At 29.5% G+C, this 23,565-nt stretch overlaps 1 protein-coding gene across 1 annotated transcript in view; it reads left to right on the forward strand.

Annotated features, from left to right (window-relative positions):
* The window catches only part of LOC115876632 (synaptotagmin-7), a 656,049-nt gene that overhangs the window by 534,384 nt on the left and 98,100 nt on the right, over window positions 1–23,565 (forward strand). Inside the window, exon 3 of the mRNA XM_030892482.1 lies at window positions 15,448–15,577. Within this exon, the coding sequence (XP_030748342.1) occupies window positions 15,448–15,577 (130 nt within the window). The remainder of the gene's footprint in view (window positions 1–15,447; window positions 15,578–23,565) is intronic.

The raw sequence follows: 23,565 nt of genomic DNA on the forward strand, positions 1-23,565 counted from the left end.
AAGCTTTTAAATATTCTACAGGGTCTAAGACGTTCAGTGGACATAAAGTAAATTAGGTCTCATATTCTTTACTACCTCAGAATTAGTAATGTGGCCTAGCTCGTCAGCATCATTAAGCCCTAAGAGTGCCTCCATCATTAGACCAGTCTAAGTAAAATATAACTTAGCCAGTAACTAAAAACACTATAAAATAGATAGAAATTAAGTATTTTCTCATTTTAAACAAAAAAAAATTCTCATAGATTTATTAAATTTACATTTTATAGTACGTATAAACTACTTGACCTTAAGATTTGATTTTAATAAATGAAAATTATTAAATAAATTTAAATTAAAATTAACTATTATTATTATTAAACAAGGTTTATTAACCATATTTGTTAGTAATCAATATATGCGGAGTAAACAAAAAGGACGTTATATCGTGAAATTATAACTGTGGGTAATACTAAATTATATCACCCTTTAATAAACATAAACATGATTATTAATTGACTATTCTACATTAAGCTTATATTTCATGCACTGAATTAAAACTACCGTTACTTATTAAAATTTAATTATATATTTAATATCTTTTTAGTTAAATTACATTTCCGTTATTTTTTTACTTAAAAGAGTTCTCAAGCTAAAAATCGCTACAAGTAATGGTTCTCAATATATTTGGAATCAAAATAGCCAATACATGTCATAATGTTGACTGGATAGTTATTAGTGTGTAATAAAAAATAATAAATTTTAAATATTTTTGTGCCAAAAATTCAACAGAAACTGTTTTATCGTTTTTTTTTCTAGAAAAATTCACGGTTAGCTTAAAAAATAAAAAGTTCCCAAATTTATAATTTCAGTCAAATAACTATCTAGTCAACTTATTGAATTTTTGTCAATAATAACATGTATTGACTATTTCCATTCCAAATATCTTGAAAACGGTTGCTCGTAGCGATTTTACCAAGAGACACTTTTTACGTAAAAAAATACAAAAATGTCTATTGTCCACACATTAGTTTTATATAGGTACGGACGAAAAGTTATTACTCTTCAAATCAGTTAAAAATATGTAGGTGGGGCCTCTACAAATTTTCATCAAAGAACCGGGACTCGAAATGGATAATTCCCGGTTTTTTGGGTACTTTCGGGACTCAGTAATAATAATTAAAAACATATTTTTTGTTACGTGAGAAATTCCTTTGATACTTTCTAGCGATCGAAATCAAACTCTTCTAAATAAGTATAATGATGCTATTTCTTATTGTTCTTGCGTCTTTTCTCTTTTGAAGTTCCTATAATATTTATTATGTTATGCTTTAATAGATATTTGCATTTTTAATTCAATATTTTAGGGATTTTGTCTCAAATTCAGTTAAGTTGGTTTATGTTCTTTGATGTGAAATTTAAGTTACCTATACTTTTTTCTCTACTTGTGTTCATGTTAATTTTTTCATGACTGATTACTTAATAATTTGATATTATTTTCATTAAAAATCTCAACTGTTTATCCATTTTACTTTGAAAAACTATCTCTTGCTTTCTGATTGATGAACTGCACCACCATTGAATAAAAATTAGTCGGTACCGAAAATAACGAAAAAACCGGGAAATCCCGGTTCCTAAGAGGCGCGGTACCGAAATTCCCGCCTCCAAAAAACAGCTCCGCTTCTGGAAACCCTAATTCGAACCACCCTGTATATTTATAAAAAAAAATATTATTTATATTTTTTTAAATTCGTTATTTTTTAATATTGTCTTTTTCCGTATTTAGACTAAATCATGAATACTAAATATTGATTCTGAATTAATAAAGTTTATTTGTGAGCTTCTTATCTTTTATAGATCTTATTATAGAGATCTTTTTGTTTGCGGATTTAATTTAATTTGGGTCGTATCAAATTTAATTATTCTAGCAGGATTACAACAGCTCCAATTCTTAAATTATGTATAGTAATAGGGCACATAGTATAGAGGCTATTTAAACCTTTTGAGGTGGAGTGACCCGAAAGGACCGGTATAACGTTTTTTACTTCCAGTTTTACGACTTTAAACTCAGTTTGGAAATAAAACAAATCCTCTTGCAAAAAAAGGAAATAATTGCTCGGGGTCAGGACATATTAATCTAACATTTTAAATGTCTACCCTGGCTTAAGGGAATTTGGACCCTTTTCTCAACCGCTCTAATACTTTCCGAACGCTCGGACACTTATAGATTTATCTTATGATTTATCTGACACATTCCCTTTTAAATTGAAGCTGTATATCGTGTCTTTTACTCACAATTTTTATCGCAATCTTTAAAACCTAGATTTCATGAAAGCCTCATAATGCTTCATTATTATTGCCGTAGCATATAATAATTATTTCTACAGACATAAAAATTATATTTTTTGATAACATTTTTAATTAAAACAAAACAGAAATGGTTGAATGAACAAAAATTTTTATTTTTTAATTGAATTGCTAAATTGCTTTATTGAAATATAAAAAACACATTTTTTATATTAACTTGTGGTGTTAGTTAAAGCACTATTGAAGGATTGATCTCTAGTCTTAGTTAGCATATTTATTAAGTCAATATACTGTTGACGGATTGCTGCGAATTTACCAAAAAACTGAAATATTGCTTTTGGGTGTTTTTAATATTTCATAGTTCTTGACACGTCTATTATTATTAGAACTAGTTAATTTTATTTTCCACTCGCAATATAATATGAAACCTGGATACTAAAAAGTCATATAAAATGCATTTTCACTCGGTACTCGGTGAGCTCTGATTTAAACCAAGCTAAAATTCTAATAGGTTGTTCAATAACTTCTTTTCGGGAAACTTAGTTCAAAAATTGGGTATTTCACGATTGAAATTGAGCCAGCCATTTTTGAGGTATGAACTGGACTTTTAATAATCATAAATATATAATCTTCTACAAAAATACTACGCCTAAATTTTATTACAGATCAGATTTTTTACCATTTCACTTAAAATCAAGTTTAAACTATGTTTGTACATCCGGGCCCTCTACATTTTTTAAAAGTTGATAAAGTAAGAGATTTAAGTGATATATTTTTTGCTCAAAAACTACTTGACTGTAATAATTGAAGTTATATATGTGTGCTTTACAGCTTTTTAAGTTTAAAACTAATTAAATAGCAAGAAGGCGGTTGGAAAATTGCACTTTTACAGTTGTAAAACTTACCTAGAACTTGTAGAGGATTATTCTGAATTAAAGTTTGGAACTCCAACTTGTTAGAGTTTAAACGAAACAAGGCAAACTAAAAACTTTTAAAATAGAACGCATAAAAAATGTATTTTTTAAAATATAGTAACTACCAAGAAGATATTAAGATTCCTAAAAATTACCTATTATAGAAAGTTTATTATAGATATTAAAAATATAGAATATGTCACTAAGAACTTTACCTTTTAAAAGCGACTAAATGTAACAAAACATTTATATAACGTTTTCTCTATAAAACCTTGGTGAAACAATAAATATCAATAAAATTACAGTGTAATAGTAATTAATGCAATTTTTTAAATTGATTCTTATGGAGTATTCAGGAGAATATTGATATTTTTTACTGCAAAATAAAAACACTAAATCACCACAATACACCAAAACACTTTTACTTTTACAATGGACGCGCGTTTCGCTAACCATGTTAGCATCGTCATCAAAGTGTCTTGGTGTATTGTTGTGACTTAGTGTTTTTATTTTGCTGTGTAACACCAAAGGTTCCAACCCTCAACTGTAATATTGTTTACTGGCTTAAAATAAATGTTTTATACAAAATTTATCTGACGAAGAAGATCAAGCTAAGAAGCAGCTGCTGATGACATTTATAAATGCATGTAAGATTTGACTCTATTTCATTTCAGTGCGCGCTCTGACATGCTGGCATTTTTACAGGGCCGATTATTTAGTTTTAAAAGAGAAAAAAATACATCTGCTTGCTATATGATTACATGAGTGCGCGACTTTATAAGGGTACGTCCATAGTGCACCGTCTCCTAGCTTTATAGCGCCATACTAGCGGTGAAAAATACAGGAACAACTGTAAACGCGTGGCCATAGTGCACCAGTCAACCAGCTTCAACCGGTTTGAATTCTTGTTTCTTTTGTCGCTTGCCCGCTTTAAAAATTTTATCACAGCTACCCCTTTTGAAACCAATTCTCTTCGCTCTCCCAAATTTAATCTACCCTGCTACGCTCATTCCTAAACATCCAATAAAGATTATGCTTTAGCACAAGCCAAGCTATTTACTTAGAAAATCATTAAAAATTAATCGATTTTAATCATAACCATCTTGTCTACATCTAACAGGGTGAGTTTCCTTGAACTATTGCAAATAAAGAGTCGGTTAAATAAGGAAGGAATTGCAGTTTTGTGGGGTCATAAATATGCGCCTTTCAGATTTTTAAAACTACTTACTAGATACTATTTACTAGATATTTGGAAACAAACAAATTTCGGCTATTTTAAAAACTGTCCCTAATTCCATTATCATCTATTTTATACAAAAAGTTTTCAGATAAAAGTTGTAGATAATCACATCCCTAATGAGTTTGTGTCCTCCGTTTTTTTTCTAAAGCCTGTTGTTTTTGACATATGACACAAACATATGTTTTTTAAATGGAAACTATAGTTGGCCATGACTTCATAAAAAGCGCCATTTTTTAAGCTTTTCAGCGATATAACCTATAATATGTTTCTTTCAAAAAATTACTGAGTTATAACCAATTCTTATCTTTCTTGACTAATTTCAGTTTTTTTAGTTGACAATTCTGTTATTATTTATAACTTATAAAAGACAGAATATTTTATTAAACGGTCCTTTACAATTCACATTACACAAACTAATACTTAAAAAATCTAATATTACTACATACACTTTAAGCTAATTTAACAAATGTTCAAAAAAACCGCTATTGCTTTGAGTACAGGGTGTCCCACTAAGAATAGCCCTCGGCTGTATCTCGGAAAGTATTAGCCGTAGCGGCTGCGGAAAAAAATGTTCATAACTAAAAAGGCTATGGGAAATTGCTGGAAATTACTTTCAAGTTTTTAGAACGACCGCTAGGGGGCGCAACTGCAACAAAAAATAAGAAAATGGAATTTTTACACAATTTTGTCTAGATAAGGTGTACTGTAAGTAACAACTTCATAATCTTCAGTAAAATTTGAATATTTTTTGTTAGAGCCATTTTCCCCGATCTACCAAAATAAAGGGGTGGGGGAAGGTTAGATCTGTTTTTATTTGAATATTAATAACTCTGACTGGATGATCGGAATCCAACAAGCGAGGGCTCATTTAAAAGAGCGTTTCTTACTCTTTATTGTACCATATAAACAATAATAATTAGCTTTTGAACGTAGACGCTAGGGGGCGTTGTCTTACAATTTAACAAACATTGCGCGTTTTTTCAAAAAAATTAAATGCAATAGTAAGTGTAATTTTAGCTGATAGTAAAGAGGAGTAAAAGCTTAAAAAGTCAGCGAAAACCGCATCTTGATATCTTCTTTCAAACCGAAGATATTAGCAAAATTATAATAAATACCAAAAAATAAGCCCTTAATTACCTTATTTTTACAACACGGTATCAGTAGTAGCCCTCTTGATTATGCCCATTCTAACCTAAAAATAAGATAGAAACAGTTAGTTTATTTTAAAATCGACGATATACCAGAATATCATAATATCAGATGTATTAATATCTAATAATTAAGATATTAATAATAGTGAACAAGAAACGATGATTCAGTAAAGTCATGGTAGGCTTTGAAAAAAAGTTGTTTTTGACGTAATAGTATAAACGTCAAATTGATATTAGATCAACATTTTGATAATCTTAGCAGCGTTTTTTATATTTTGATTGCTTTTTCAAAATGCCAACAACTTCAACTACTTCAAATAATAAAGGCATTTTGAAAAAGCATTTAAAAGATAAAAAACCGCTGCTAAGACTATCAAAATGTTGATCTAATAACAATTTGACGTTTATACTATTACGCGAAAAGCAACTTTTTTCCAAAGCCTACCATGACTTCACTGAATCATCGTTTCTTGTTCATTATTAATAATATCTTAATTATTAGATATTAATACATCTGGTATTATGGTATTCTGGTATTTCGTCGATTTTAAAATAAACTAACGGTTTCTATCTTATTTTTTTGTTAGAATGGGCCTAATCAAGAGGGTTACTGATACTGTATTGTAAAAATAAGGTAATTAAGGGCTTAGTTTTTGGTATTTATTATAATTTTGCTAATATTTTCGGTTTGAAAGAAGATATCAAGATGCGGTTTTCGCTGACTTTTTAACCTTTTACTAGTCTTTACTATCAGCTAAAATAACACATACTATCGTATTTAACTTTTTTGAAATAACGCGCTATGTTTGTTAAATAGTAAGAAAGCGCCCCCTAGCGTCTACGTTCAAAACCTTATTATTACTATTTTTACGGTATAATATAGAGTAAGAAATTCTCTTTTAAACGAGCCCTCGTTTGTTGGATTCTGATCATCCAGTCCGGAGTTATTAACATTTAAATAAAGATAGATCTAACCTTCCCCCACCACTTTATTTTAGCAGATAGGGGAAAATGGTTCAAACAAAAAAAATCCAAAATTTACTGAAGATTATGAAGCTATTATTTATAGTACCCATTATCTAGGCAAAACTCTATTAATCTATTTTAATAAAAAAATCTATTTTCTTATTTTCCATAACAGTTGCGCCACCTAGCGGCCGTTTTACAAACTTGAAAATAATTTCCAGCAATTTCTCATAGCCCCTTTAGTTATAAATATTTTTTTCCGTAAGCCCTACGGCTAATACTTTCCGAGATACAGCCGAGAGCTATTCTTAGTGGGACACCCGGTACATAAAATGCGTCTTTTAAAACTGAACTACATGCTTTTCCCACATAACGAACGGCCGGTCGACTTTAATAAACTTCTCCCGTACCGTCTTTTCGGGTGTCTCTCTTAATTCATAAATTCTTTTGTAAACCTTGTTGTTAACCATACCGCTTAAAAAAATCTAAAATGGATAGATCAGTTGGGTCAGGTGATCGAGGAGGCTCATACAATTGGTCCACCTCTTCCTATCCCTGAGTTTGCATAATTATGATATAAATAATTTTTAAGATTTTTTTGATTATGAGGGGGTGTCATAATGAAAGTCATATTAGAACCACTCTATTGATGTGCATGCAAGTATCTAAATTTAACTTTTCTAAAAAAAAACGTTGAACGGTCAACGTATCCTTGACAATGTATGGCTAAGAAAAGTTGAACCAATATTTCTTTATTTGAAAATTCATATTTATAATTTTTGTTTGTTTTTTTATTTACAAAGTTTGGATTTGACAGTTTCGCATTACTGAGAGCAACGACGATTGTACTTGTTCCCATGGCTAAGTGAAATTGTTTAAAAATGATAAGAATTGGCTATAACTCAGTAAGTTTTCGAAAGAAACATGTTATATGTTATATAGCTAAAAAGCTTTAAAATGGCGCTTTTTATAAAGTCATGGCCAACTATAGTTTTCATTTAAAAAAACATATTTTTGTGTCATATGTCAAAAGTGACAGGCTTTAGAAAAAAACGGAGGACACAGTCTTATTAAGGATGTGATTATCTAGAACTTTTATCTGAAAACTTTTTGTCTAAAATAGATTATATTGGAATTGGGACAATTTTTGAAATAGCCGAAACTTGTTTTTTTTTCGAAATATCTAGTAAACCATGAACTTTTTCAAAAATCTGAAAGGCGCATGTTTATAACCCCACAAAACTGCAATTCTTTCCCCATTTAACCGACTCTCTATCTCCAGTAGTTTCCGAGATACCCATAGAGAACATCGTAGGAAACTCACCCTGGATATATTTTGAAAATTGCAGTATTTTTTAAATTGTTTCCAATTTTGTTCAAAATATATTTCAACGTTTCCTTCTCCATGCAGAAATATTCGTAAAATGTTTAAGGGTGAGCTGTGAGTTGTGGATTTAACGTGTGATACTTGCCAAATTCAAAATGGGACCGATTAATTTTATGAATGCGAGTAGTACTTTTTTGTATCAGTTTAATATGAACATTATCACTAGCTAATAAAAAGACATAATAGATCCCCCCGGGATAGCTCCATAATGCCAAATGACATTTCCTCTTCCTGCAAGCGGTTGGTCACTATAGCTTCAATGGCGCAGGTTCACAAAGCGATATAACCTGCCGCGATATAAGCCAGCCCCCGGAAAACGGAAAGACGGTGCACTATGAACGTACCTTAAGAATATATTGGTTACAAATCTGCAACTAAATCATCGGCTTACTAAATGTCAGCGCGCCCTTAAAATTAAATAATAAATTGTGACATAATAACACAGAATATTTAACATGGTTAGCGAAAAGTAAAGTGTTTTAATGCAAAATTAAAGTGTTTTGGTGTATTGTGATCACTTAGTGTTTTATTATGCTGTTGACCAAAGACTAATGAACAGAAAAATATATGGCTAAATATATAGAAATAAAAAAAAATCAAAGGAAAAGTTACATTAGTTTTATAATATGGTAGAGATCTACATTTATTAATTTCAATACATTCACCAGATTATTTTACAATATTAAACTGATACAATGATTAGTGTACGTTTTATGGTAATGAAAAATAATTAATCTCTCCTAATTAATGGTAATTAACTAACGATCCAAATATTCGAATATGTTTTGTAATTGTTTCGCATAATAAATTTCATTTTAATAATTTTCAACGATAGAATATTCTGTTGCGAAATAATAGTAGATATATATTCTCATATTACTGCAAAATATGAATATATCGCCCATGAAACAGAAACCTTTTAAGGCTAAAACTATAAAAATATAATGTAAATATTTAGTGCGTTTATTTCTTTAGGTTGCATTTAGCAGTTTTAGTTTGCATTCTAAAATGTGTTAAATTTTTATCCGACAAATAAAGCGATATTTGACAGTTCAGGTCCCAAATAGGATATCTGACGGATAAGGTTATTTTATCTTATAGATATTGGTATTTATAGGTGAAGATACACTTTTTTCTGCTATCCATCAAATAAAATATATCTGGCGGATTATAACGCGCTATCTATACCTGAAAACACCGGGGATAGGGTAATCTCTGAAGACTAAAGCAACCACAATTAGCAGTATTTTTTTATGGATAAAATATTGGGTAAAGCACAAAAAAATAATAAATTTATGAAAAGATATAGATTATTATGAAAAATTATGCTATAAAAAACTAATAAGCGTAATAATGACATCAGCTTTTGTCACAGTTTCGATCAGTTCTGTATTCTATGGTATATTATTTAGAGAAGCTAGGAAGTTTTTTTTCAATATAATATAATAATGATACTCTGATATTTTAAAGATATTGGTTTATTGAATAAACCATTTTTTTCTGAACTAAAATTTTCTAAAATACATTTATATGTGCTTTAATAATATAAGTAAAATATAAACTGGTAGAAAATGTTGGCACTCTTTTACTTAATTTAGTTTTTTCTCTAACATTAAATAATTATCTTTCTAAATACACATGGCTTAAATGTGCTGCAATTATAAAATCTTTCTAGTTTTGTTCTTATCGGTGTATAGTCAGCTTCACGTTAGGGTTTTTGTATTTGCTTATCTAGTTCGCTAATGTATACATAGAAATCTTCTAGGATATCTTGGCCTCCTAATCATTAGCTATCATATTATTGGTGTATCGAAATTGAAAAATAATGACTTTGCCATTAAATTTTATATGACAATGTAATAGTCTGTAATGCGAATATAATGTATCTATATTAAACAAAAGTCTAAATATCTTCTAATTTAAAGATAAAACGTAAGCCACTCATCTTTAATACATTATAACTATATTCAATAATTTTTACTAAAACACTTTAAATATTTCTTGCTTACATTATTTTCGAAAACTTCAATATAAATCGGTTCAATGTTTTAAGTCAATTCGGTTATATGTTTTATTTTAAATCCAAAAACATAATATTTTTATTCCGTTGGAACTAAAAACAATTTCTTTCCAACTCCAAAATGCATGATTACAACTAAAACTGATTAAACCAATTTCCACCGTTCGAGAATATTTTACTATGTTGGCAATTGCACGGCACCATAAAGGTTGATTCTCACTATACCTTCCGTTTCCATTCCATATCCGTTCCATATTTTTATTTTATTGACGCTATACGTAAGCTTCCGTTCCGTATCAGTTCCATACTTTTTATTGTACAATTTATATCATTACGAAAGTTTTATTTTAAAAATTTGTATCTTTTGAAAAAGGTAATAGATTTAATTAAGAGGTGAAAGAAAATATAAATATCAGCATAATTTTAATAGAGCTGGTACAAATGTAAGAACCTGACAACGCTGTTTCCGATACTCTTCAGTCCGTCCGCCAAAAAATGTATGGAAGGAAAGGATATGGAACGGAAGGGAAACGGAACGGATAGTGTGCATTGTCCTATTCATTTACATGATATAATATTTTATGTAAACGGAAGGGAGCTGATATGGAAGTTATAGCGAGAATCAACCTTAATTCTAAAAGAATAATCTACTATTTCGATTTCTAAAATAAATATAAACAGTGCACTTGAGAATAAAGGTTTTTAATTAGTAGAATATCATAACGTGTAATTGCCAAGTCATTATAATTATTACAAACTTCTAATATGCAACCTTAAATTATTAACTATTAATATAAAAATTACTTCGTCGAATAACACGATATTATATTTAAATATATTTTTAAATAGTTGAAACGGAATATTTACAAGTTAAATATTTGATAACGAATATAAGTTTTACTTACTTTTAAAATATAAATTTTGTTCATTAAAACTCTGAGTAAAGGAATATCCCTAATTTTAAATTAAGAGCCATCTTCTTATTGCTTACACTTAAGAAAAGTTCCCACTTCGATAATGATCCTTTGAATTTGAATGTTCTATTAAAATTCATCTGAACGATGAAACTAAATTAAAGTTTTTATTAAGATTTAGAAATAGAGAATGTAGCATAGCTTCACTTTCTTTATAACGTAGTTTTTGTCTTTGCGGCAAACAATCTGCAAGTTTAACAAAGACACGTTTAGAGCTAAAATTATTTAAGCATAAACAGCGAATAGGGTAATTCACATTTAAAGGCGTATCTTATAAAACAGTAGATCTTCGTTCTAATTAGATACAATGCATATTCAAGTATTTTAAAATTGTTTTAATTTTATAGTTATTTCCATTATTAATATTTCAAAGGGTTTTTTTCGCAATATTAATTATAATTCACCAATCTTAAAACAAATACAAACTAACTTGATCTGCTGGATATTTGACAACAAATACAGAAAACTTTTTTTGTAAAATGCGGATTGAAAGACTATCATAACATTAAAAGTTAATTAGAAGAATCCGTAAAATAAAAGCTTTCTCTTTAATGAGATCTATATATTTTAAATAGTTTTTAAAAGTAAAAAATGTGTTTAGCACTGCTTGCGAGGCAAATCTAATTAAGGTAGTGAATTGATGATTGATCTATTTAGAAAAATAAATAATTTTTTATACAGGGTATTTCAAGAAACATATGCCATCTCTCGTGGGGAGATTCCTCACGTAAAAATAAGATTAATTTTTCATATCCACCGATTCCACTTTGTTTCGTATACTCTGTTTTTTTTTCTCAGGTAAGATTTCGACAGACGATGGCAGAAAAAAAGCAGATGACGTCCATACCAATCCATTTATCTAACTAAAAAAAGTTTTTAGTTATGCGTCATCTCTTGTTGTTTTAAACCAGTTTTATTGGTTTATTTCAAAAATGGCAGATAATATTTCAATATTATTGGTTTGGCGGAAAGAGGAACGACAAACGAACGCCGATGCGCGTGAACTCGTCTTAAGATTTTTGAGAGTTGTGAACTATGGTTGTCAAACTTTTGCCAAATTATAGGTTATAATTTTGTGTCAAATTATGTTAAATAGAAACGATAAATAATTTGCATTCTGGACTTTGTTATTACGTGTGTTTCGTGTCTTTTTGTAGTGTTTGTAGTTTGAAGTAGATGAAAACTCGCGGGAAAATTAAGTGTTGACCCAGACCATAGTTTACAGTTAATATTTGGTGCCCAGAGACAGTTTGCTAGAGATTATCGCCAGAGAGTTGTATTACCCACAAATAAAGTTTGTATACTACATGTATACTATCTTGTATATGATGCCAAAAACTGGAGTATCTGTAAAATAGCAGCACACGATAGGTAAATAATAATCATATAGAATAATTATATTGATAATAAAATAAAAATAATAAGTGTAACAATAAATGCAGGAAGTTGCTTGAGCTTGAAACACGGCTTGAAAACAGGAAATATATTTTTTTGGTATGTGGCGTTTTTTAAATACACCCTTGCTTGATTTGTATTAACACATACTGTAATTGTTTTTAATAAAATAACTCGATTAGATATTTTCAATTTTATACAATTTTTTTTCATAATATTTTGAAGTAATCACTTGTCACTCAAATTTTAAATATACTAATTTTCTGCTATGCGTTCCAATTGTACCAACTTATTTCTTTATAAAATAAAATAAACTACTTTGAAAATAAAATGACAGACACATCTATTATTACTGTCAAGGATCTTGTCGTTGGACAGACTATAGCTGCACCAGGGTAAAATCTTCATTTTTTTTCGATTTATTATAATTAATTTTCTTCTTAAAATACTTTTAGCGATTCAAATAAAATTTGGAGGACGAAAGTTACTATGAGTGCTATATAGAAGGTGGCGCACCTCATTCACCTCGTTTGATTATACGAAAACGGAAAGATGTAAAAACAAAATTTTTTATGGGTATATGTAGAGAGGCAATGTGCATAATTTAAAATTATTTTCAAATGTACAGGGTGTGTCAGAACTAAGATCCATACCAAAGTTATATTTTTTCTTATGGAACACCCGGTATTTTATTTCATTTTTGGATTCTTGGGTATAAAATAAGGCATTTATTATAAAGGTTTAATATGTTTAAAACCTTTGGTTTTTGAGATAATTTAAACATTGTACATTTGATAATTTAAACCCTGTAAATTCTTGTGCTGACTTTGAAGCCAGAGAAATAAACTTTACCAAAAATTTTTATTGTTTCCTTAAATGTATACAGGGGTATCAAAAATTGCTGGTTTATTTTAAATATCTATTGTATATCAATACTTCGTTATTTGAAGTCGAAGCAGATTTAAATGCTCTTTCAAACTATATTAGGGTTTCCTATACCTATCTGGCTCAGATTTTGAATAAAAAGCGATTTTTCAATAAAATGGCAATCAAGATGGCTTGTGTCGCCATGGCAATTTGCTAGTGACAGGTAGTAGCTATTTTTAAAAACGACATTAGTGTATGGACTTTATTTAAATTTATAACAGTTTAATTTTACTTAATTTACCTACAATAGTTTAATAAGTAAGAAGTATTTATTATTTTATCAAGAAAAATAAAAAATTAGTTCTTTGATTTATATTATGGTGACTTGTAGATAGATATTATTATATATATATAGATATTGGATTGTCTTTATCTATAAAATAACCAATTAAGGCAAATTCATTTTCTTCACTTCCAACGACAGGTTTCTGCCTAATAGATTTTTCACATACCACACTATCAGTTCTGCGAAATAGGAAAAGTAGTATTTCAAAGGAACTATTGTCAAGAAAATTCCTATTTAGATATCTTTGGGCATAAACCCTTCAGGCCAACCAAGCAATTGTCCTCACAAAATAAAATAACTAGTAACATATCCATTCCTTCCGCCAGCAGATACTGCTTCATTTTTCTTGATAAAATAATAATTACTCACTTATTAACTATATTGTAGGTAAATTAAATAAAAATAACCTGTTATAAATTTAAATAAAGTCCATAAACTAATGTCGATTTTGAAAATAGCTACTAAGTGTCACTAGAAAATTGCCATGGACACACCAGCCATCTTGATTACAATTTTATTGAAAAATCGCTTTTTATTCAAAACCTAAGCCAGATAGGTATAGGAAACCCTAATATAGTTTGAAAGAGCATTTGAATCCGCTTCGATTTATTTAAAAAAATACAGGATGTTGTATTTGAAATAACGAAGTTTTTATGTAAAATAAATGTTTAAAATAGACCAGCAATTATTGATACCCTGTATAAATTAAACGAAGCAATCACATTTTTCAGTAAAGTTTATTTCTCTGCCTTTAAACTCAGCACAAGAATTAATTCTGAAAAGCAATGTACAGGGTGTGAATAATATATTCTATTGTAGCATGCATTTTTAAATATCTTTAAATATCTCAAAAACCAAAGATTTTGAACATATTTAACTCTTATAATAAATACCTTTTTTTGAGCATAAGAATCCAAAAATGAAATAAAAAACCGGGTGTTCCATAACAAAAAATATAACTTTGGTATGGGTCTTAGCTCTGAAACACCCTGTAAATTTCAAAATAATTTTAAATTGTGCACATTGCCTCCCCACATATACTCATAAAATATGTTGTTTCTACATCTTTCCATTTTCGTATAATCACCCAAGGCGAATGAGGTGCGCCACCCTGTATTTCAATACTAAAAGAAAGTGTCGACAAATCGGCATTAAAGGAGAAAGAGGAAAATAGTCAGTGGTGCACATATTTTTTATTAACAAAATTTCAATGAAAACCCATATGCACGTCCCTGGTAAATATGTCAACACTTTTTTAGCATTAATATTTGTTGCACTTATAGTAACTTTTACCCTCAAAATTTCATTGGAATCGCTAAAATAAAAGAAAATTAGAATAAATCAAAAAAATATAAAAATTTTAACCCCCTGTAGCTACAAAACAGACTCGGGCCTATGTTTAAAAATAAATTTAATTTTTACGTGAGGAATCTCCCCACGAGATACGGCACATGTTTTTTAAAACACCCTGTAGATAAATTAAAGGACAGTACCGGCTGGGATCAAACCCAGTGCAGCTGCTCAAAGTTTGTTACGTGAACTGTAAATTACTCTTTTTTTAAATACAAGGGTATCAGAAAACAGTACAGTAATGTCACACATTTCCCAGTGAGCAAAGATTTGTCACATTTAGGGAAGAACAGTTACGTATCTACGTTTATTGCTTCATAATAGGCAAAAGATGGGCCTGGTAACGTAGCAACGACGTCACCTAGAACACATTTTCCTTAAAGGAATAAAATACTCACTGGGTTCAGTCAGAAATATCACTGACCGTGAAGTGTGATCTGCCAAAAACTTTGTATAAGTAAAATAAACAAAGACAATGGAATTTCGAAATTATTTCAGTTGCAATACTAAATCATAGTCTACAAATTTCAAAGGATATTTTTGATTTATTACAGGACAACAGGAAGTCCCCAAGCAAAATCACCAGCTGGCAGCAGTGCTGGAGCATTGGTACCCTCAGAAGCCCGTACCCCCACAGCACCCGCCAACAAAGCCTTGCAGAATGTCAAGGGGGACCATCCGTCGGTAAGCCAGGATGTAAGCATGATCATTGTTATTTTGCTAGATTGTTAAGTGTTGAAGGCGAAAGAAGCTTACACAGTGTATTAATGTCTGATTTTGCGTAATAAATTATACTGCTAGATGAAAATAAACTTGATATGAAACAACTAATGAGTACAAGAAGAATAGTCGTACTATAGTTTGCGACATCATTAAATAACTATATAATAATAATTTAATAATCTTTATTTCTCAGTAATACATATTTTTTATATTTCTTATATTAAATATTATAGTAGGAACCTAATTAAAAAATACAAATATTTAGAAATTGCCCGATATCACTTGTTTAATAAATATACAACGGCACCGTCGAAATTCTGAAATCGCTGCAATTTTTTTTAATTCCAGGACAGCATAAATGAAGTAGCTATAATTAATAATAAGAAAAGCAGCCGGTCTATATTTTTATATGTTTGATATAGTTTGTTTTTACAACATTTAATAAATAATAAATATGTTCATCCCAAACAATTTATATTTACAATCACATCCTGCTAATTAAATTCCATACTAAAGAAATAAATTGGAAAACTCCACATTGTAAACTTGTACGGGGGGTCTATCAAAGTATCTGTATTGATAGATATAAAAAAACTACTACTAAATATATACAGGGTGACGCCACCTCATTCACCTCGGTTGATTATACGAAAACGGAAAGATGTCCAAACAAAATATTTTATGGGTATATGTGGGGAGGCAATGTGCACAATTTAAAATTATTTTCAAATATACAGGGTGTTTCAGAACTAGGATCCATACCAAAGTTATATTTTTTCTTATGGAATACCCGGTATTTTATCTCATTTTTGGATTCCTGGGCCCAAAAAAGGCATTTATTATAAGGGTTACATATGTTTAAAATCTTTGGTTTTTGAGATATTTAAAGAAATTTAAATTTGCATGCTAGATTAGAATAGATTATTAACACCCTGTACATTTCTTTTCAGAATTAATTCTTATGTTGAGTTTAAAGGTGAAGAAATAAACTTTATTGAAAAATGGTATTGCTTCCTTAAATTTATACAGGGGTATCAAAAATTGCTGATTTATTTTAAGGATTTATTTTATATAAAAACTTCGTTATTTCACATGCAACACCCTATATTTTTTAAAATAAGCCGAAGCAGATTCAAATGCTCTTTCAAACTATATTAGGGTTTCCTATACCTATCTAGCTCAGATTTTGAATAAAGAGCAATTTTTCAATAAAATGGCAACCAAGAGGGCTAGTGTCATCATGACAAGTTTCTAGTGACAGTTAGTAGCTATTTTCAAAGTCAAAATTAGTTTATGGACTTATTTAAATTTATACTAGCTTACTTTTATTTAATTTACCCCTATAATATATAATATATTATAGTTTAATAAAAAATATTTATTAAATTTGTATTTATTGTTCTATCAAGAAAAACGAAGAAGTAGTAGTAGTAGTAGTTCTTTGATTTATTTTACGATGACTTATAGGATATAATGGATTTACTGTAAAAGAGCCAATTGCGGCAAATTCATTTTCATCACTTTCAACGACAGGTTTCTGCCTAATAGTTTTTTTACAAACCACATTACCAGCTCTGCGAAATAGGACAATAATTTGACAAGTTTTTCAAAGGAACGCTTAATAAAAAATATTTATTAAATTTGTATTTATTGTTCTATCAAGAAAAACGAAGAAGTAGTAGTAGTAGTAGTAGTTCTTTGATTTATTTTACGATGACTTATAGGATATACTGGATTTACTATAAAAGAGCCAAATGCGGCAAATTCATTTTCATCACTTTCAACGACAGGTTTGGTTTAATGGACAATAATTTGACAAGTTTTTCAATGGAACGCTTATTAGAAAGATTCCTATTTGGATATCTTTAAGCATAAGCTCTTGAGGCCAAGAAGCAATTTCCTTCACAAAATAAAATCACTAGTAACATATCCATTCCTTTCGCCAGCAGATACTGCTTCATTTTTCTTGATAAAATAATAATTACTCACTTATTAACTTTATTGTAGGTAAATTAAATAAAAATAACCTGTTATAAATTTAAATAAAATCCATAAACTAATGTCGATTTTGAAAATAGCTACTAAGTGTCACTAGAAAATTGCCATGGACACACCAGCCATCTTGATTACAATTTTATTGAAAAATCGCTTTTTATTCAAAACCTAAGCTAGATAGGTATAGGAAACCCTAATATAGTTTGAAAGAGCATTTGAATCTGGTTCGGTTTGTTTTAAAAAATACAGGGTCTTGCATTTGAAATAACGAAGTTTTATAAAAAATAAATCCTTAAAATAAATCAACAATTTTTGATACCCCTGTATAAATTCAAGGAAGCAATACCATTTTTCAATAAAGTTTATTTCTTTGCCTTTAAACTCAGCACAAATAATAATTCTGAAAAGTAATGTACAGGGTGTTAATAATCTATTCTATTGTAGCATGCAAATTTAAATTTCTTTAAATATTTCAAAACCAAATATTTTAAATATATGTTGTAATAAATGCCTTTTATGGGCCCAATAATCCACAAATGAAATAAAATACCGGGTGTTCCATAAGAAAATATATAACTTTGGTATGGATCGTAGTTCTGAAACACCCTGTACATTTCAAAATAATTTTAAATTGTGCACATGGCCTCCCCACATATACCCATAAAATATTTTGTTTATATCTACACCTTTTCGTTTTCGTATAATCAACCGAGGCGAATGAGGTGCGCCACCGTGTATATGTTACGGTTAAAGTCCGATGTCCGGTTAATGTCGACATTACCCGGTTAATCTCGAGAATAACACACAACAAAACAACCAAAAACATAACCTAACCCAAACATTAACAAGTTAATGTCGACATTAACTGGGCATCGTCGGATTAACAAATATATATTGACAAATATTATAAAAAGCGAGTCATAACAAAACGAATTATAACAAAACTTTGAATTGAAGAATATAACAAATAGTAAAGTTCAAACCACTTATATTAATAATTATTTATTTTGGTTGATACATTTTTTGTTATGAAATATACATTTTGTGATGTTTTTTAAGGTTTATCTATTCTATTTATTTTTTTATATATTTTTGCTATTTCTGTTTAAAAAACATTCGATACTCTAAAATAAGAAGCGTCTCTTAAAGAGAAATAAACCAAGAAGGATATGAAACAGTTAAACCTTGAAGTCACTGAAGCATTTATTACAAAATATATTTTTTACAAAAGATCGTCCTCTCCCGATCTTTGCAAGCCCTTAGCAACACAATTTTAATTTTACGCTTTTTCTCAATATATAGATTTACGTAATCTATTTAATACTTCTGTTTAGTTATATATTATTTTGTTTTGTCGTACTTAATTTCTCTTACTGTATGTGTATTAGTTATACAGTTCTAATTTTGTATTGCTAAGACGACCGACTTTTAAAAATATTATGATACTTGTTTTTAATCTAGTAACTATGAATACGATTTTTCAAAATTAATTGCCACTGATTACAACATTTTTGAATGAAAAACTTTGTCTTTGTCTTTTATTTTCATTTAGATTGTATAGAAATAGTTTAAACTTTCCACCCAGTAGACAAATAGGAATTTTGTAATACAACATAGCTTTCAATTTTGTTGTCTATGTTCTACAAAACCGTATAGTTGCTACTGGATTAAACTTATAATTTATAGTCTTTAGTTTTTAAAAACTATTGATTATTATTGGTCAAATAATAGAAAGTATTATTTCGCCCAACAAATTGTTTTCTGAACCAACTGAATATAGTACAGCTACATTAGAGTGTCCCTAAATAAACTTAAAAGAATACCACGTAACAGGAGATATAAAAAAATCAATGAACTCAAAAACGATGTAATATTATGCCTACAAGAAAGTTCTCCCTTGAGTGAACTATTTGTTGAGGTTTTATGATTTTTAGCATAATGCTTACAGACATATATTAGTTTTTTTACTTCGAATTTCTAATTTACTAAAAATCAGTAACGCAATAATACAAATTTATTTATTTAATATTTTTGCTATTTACAAAATGCACATAAAGCTTCTTTCGCCTATAAGTATAATAATATAAAAGGTATTGTGTGATGGATAAACTAATTATTATAATACATAGAAACGATTAATTTTAAGTTGTTATTAACATAATTTACCAAATATATAGATAATGACACAAAAAACAAAATATATAGATATAACCTACAAAATATATAGATATAACCTACAAAATATATAGATAAAAAGAGGAATATAATGAAAGATTAGAGAGAGTTTAATTGTTAATTAAGCGGACGTTATAATTTATAATGATTAAAACATATACAGAAATATTAGAAATATTTTATGTTTTACCTGAAAAACTATTAGAGATAAGTATAGGAGAATATTATAACTACCAGAGACTTAGAGTCCTATTGCTTTGTCTTTTGTATTTATAGAAAAATGATGAAAAATAAAAGTAGTTTATAAAAATGTATTAATATACCGGGTGTTCTTTTTACAATAACAAATATGTTACCGCTAATAAAATGAAGTAACTGTAAACATATAAAAATTATAATATTCCTAAAATTTCTATTGACATTTCTTCATCATCTTCTAAGGCTATCATCGCTGTAATCACCCTATATATTCCACGAATTTCTACTCCAACAATTTTGTTGATATTTTATAGAATATTATATAGAAATAGAAGATTAGTTTAAGACTATTAACACCCAGAAAATTAAAAGCCTAAACGAAATTAATTCAAGTTGCAATATAAAAGGGATCAACTTGCAAAGTATATTTAATTAATGAAAATTAGGTAGGGGAAATGACTGCCAAAGTTTTGAAATGGAGTTTGCTTTTTTGGTGGTAAAACTGAGAAATTCCATTTAGGTAATTTTGACGTTTAATGCCGCAACGGTTTAAATACGCCAAAATGTATAGCATTTAATCTGAGGCTATTAAATATGCAAATAATATGGGTTTAAGATAGCTTTAAAGGTGATCTTAAGTAGCAAGATAATTTAATTTTGTTATTATACAATATTCTCCAAAAAGTTTGACAGCGGATGGGAAAATTATTATTTCTTGTGTAGGTAATCGATAAAAAGTTGTTAAATACACACACCGGAAAAATCTAGGGATATCATTTTTTTAAAGTTAAAAATAAATGTTTTGGATAAACAACCACATATTTGTAGGCCGATTCTTTCTGCTTCGATTGAATCGAAGTAGTCACACTAGTTATTTCTAAATTTGGGATAAATGCAGAAGTGTTTGTGCATTTTTTGTCAAATACATAAAAAGCACCTAGCATCAATTGTTCGAATTTAACCTGTACCGGCTATGTTTTTATGATAACTGGCCAGAATTCATTCAAATAACTCTGTTTAGTATTAAACGACATTATGGAGCGTAGACATCTTAACAGAGACGAAATGCCAAGGGCCATGGGTATACTCGAAGCTGGAATGTGCCAAATCGACGTAGCTAGAGCATTAAATACAACGCAAAGTGTAATATCGCGATTAAGTGCACGCTACCGTGAAAGTGGTGATGTTGCTGAAAGGCACACAGGGCGACATCGCATTACTACCCCTCAGCAAGATCATTTTTTACAATTAAATGCTCGACGCCGACCGACGCTTACAGCACCAGAGCTTAGTTTAATTCTTCAGGAAACACATAATGTAACCGTTAGTCCTGGCACTGTTCGCAATAGATTAAGAGAGGTCAACTTAAGAAGCAGACGCCCCTGGAGAGCTCAACCCTTAACGAGAGGAAATCGAGAGGTACGATATTTGTGGGCTCAAGATCATGTTCAGTGGTCGAATGAACAATGGGCCAATGTTCTCTTCACGAATGAGTCACGCTTTGGAATTCATCCGGATTCGAGAAGGCTTAGGGTATGGAGAGAACCGGAAAATCTTATTCGGTCGGATCATGTTCAGGAAGTGCACCCTTATCAAGGTCGAACAGTTATGGTCTGTGGAGGAGTCCAGTTAGGTCGAAAAACCGATCTCGTTTTTCTAACAGGAATCACATATTGTGATTTAATTCTTGAGCCTGTCGTGTTACCATATGCCAATGATTTTGGGAGAAACTTCATTCTCATGCATGACAATGCACTGCCTCACACAGCCAGAGTGGTAAGTGAGTTTATCAATGCTCATCAATTAAACATCTTACCCTGGCCGACACAATCTCCTGACCTCAACCCCATCGAGCACGTATGGGACGCGGTCCAAAGAAGAATTTTGAGAATGGGTATGCCTCGTGAAACTCGTAGGGATCTGGTTCGGGCCGTGAATGCAGCGTGGCAGGCTGTACCTCAAGAAGAGATCGACAACCTGATCAGGAGCATGGAGAGACGATGTAGGGCTGTAATGAACAGTAGAGGAGGCTATACCCTTTATTAAGTAAAAATGGTTTTATCTTTTTTTTAATTCACAGTTTAGAATAAGAAAAAAATGTGTTTTTTTTTTGAGTTCAATAAAAATCAAGGTAAATTCGAAAAATTCGGTAAATTTCGCATTTTTATTTCCAATACGTCCTGTAAACTATTTGTTTATTTTAATTTTATTATATCAGAAATGCAAATAATAAAATTACTGACGATGGCTGGATAAAATTGTAATATCCCTAGACTTTTCCGGTGTGTGTATATTATAAATTATAAATAAAATAATATAATTATATAAGTTTTTTATAATTAATATAGGTAAATAATAAATTTATATTAACGAAATATGACACCACACACTATTAATATAATATTCCCATGTAAACAAATTTTCTTCTTCATATACAAACTAAAGTTTCACATTTGATATCATTATACATATTTTTTTTTTTCTTCGTATCGACAAAAAAATCTTTTACCGATACCCGATCTCAAGAAATGGCCTGGTCGGTGAGGGTTTGTTACTGAAACTGTCGCGTTAAATGATCCCTTTTAAGGTTTTGCAAAGCAAAGCATTACAGTTTTAAGGTACAATTTTGGAGAATTTAAATTAATAAAAGGCATTTAAATTAATAAAAAGTACAATTTTGGAGAATCTATTATATTTTCAGTATTTTTTTGACTATTCAATTTGAAATAGTTTTTTATATTCTAAAATATTTGACAATTTCTCTCAATATACATAAATTTAATATTTTTGCAAGGTCCACTATAGTGAGTATAGTATTAAATTTCTGAGAAACCAGTAGAAATTTTAATGTAAAATGTAAACAATGCAGTAGTTTCTTAAGGAAAATTAAACACAACAAATACCTCAATAAGACAAGTAGGTTAGTGTCACTCAGTGTAACAAAAAGTTATTGTTGCATGAAACATGTCATTATGTTTTATATACGTTGTATAGTAAATATACGTTTCATAACTTTCATATATTTTTTTTATTTAATAGGATTATATAACTTTATTTATCACACAATACCTATATATAACAAATAAATATATTGGCTCGGTAGACATCCCTAATGTAATACAGTGCTAAAGTTATTTAGTTCTATCTGTTTAAGGGAGCGGATTTGAAAGTTCGACTTGTAGGTAGTTATAGTTCAAATGAGATAAGAAGGAAGTTTTAATACCAAACTATTTAACTCGTATATCTTTGCAGTTTGAGTATAGAACTTTAGATATTTATGAAAAATAAATTGAAAACTGGTATAAAATGTACAATCATAGTTAGTTTTACAATATTTTCGAAATATTGCTTCCAGACTAAAAACCGGAACACCTATTACATATCTCTATAAATCATCTGAAGTTACATAATTTGGGTGGACTTTTTTTACTTGCAATTAATTATAAAAAAACGAAACATCCAGTATATAGAAGCCTCCCCAACACCCCATCCCAAACACAAAAGGCCTCCCCAAACACAAAATCATAAAAATTTCTCTGCGGAAATCTCTCTTTTTTCCGACTTTATAATAACTGAAATCA

The sequence above is a fragment of the Sitophilus oryzae genome, unplaced genomic scaffold (assembly GCF_002938485.1).
Source record: "Sitophilus oryzae breed Bouriz unplaced genomic scaffold, Soryzae_2.0 scaffold_1059_pilon_pilon, whole genome shotgun sequence".
In the NCBI taxonomy this organism is placed as follows: Eukaryota; Metazoa; Arthropoda; class Insecta; order Coleoptera; family Curculionidae; genus Sitophilus; species Sitophilus oryzae.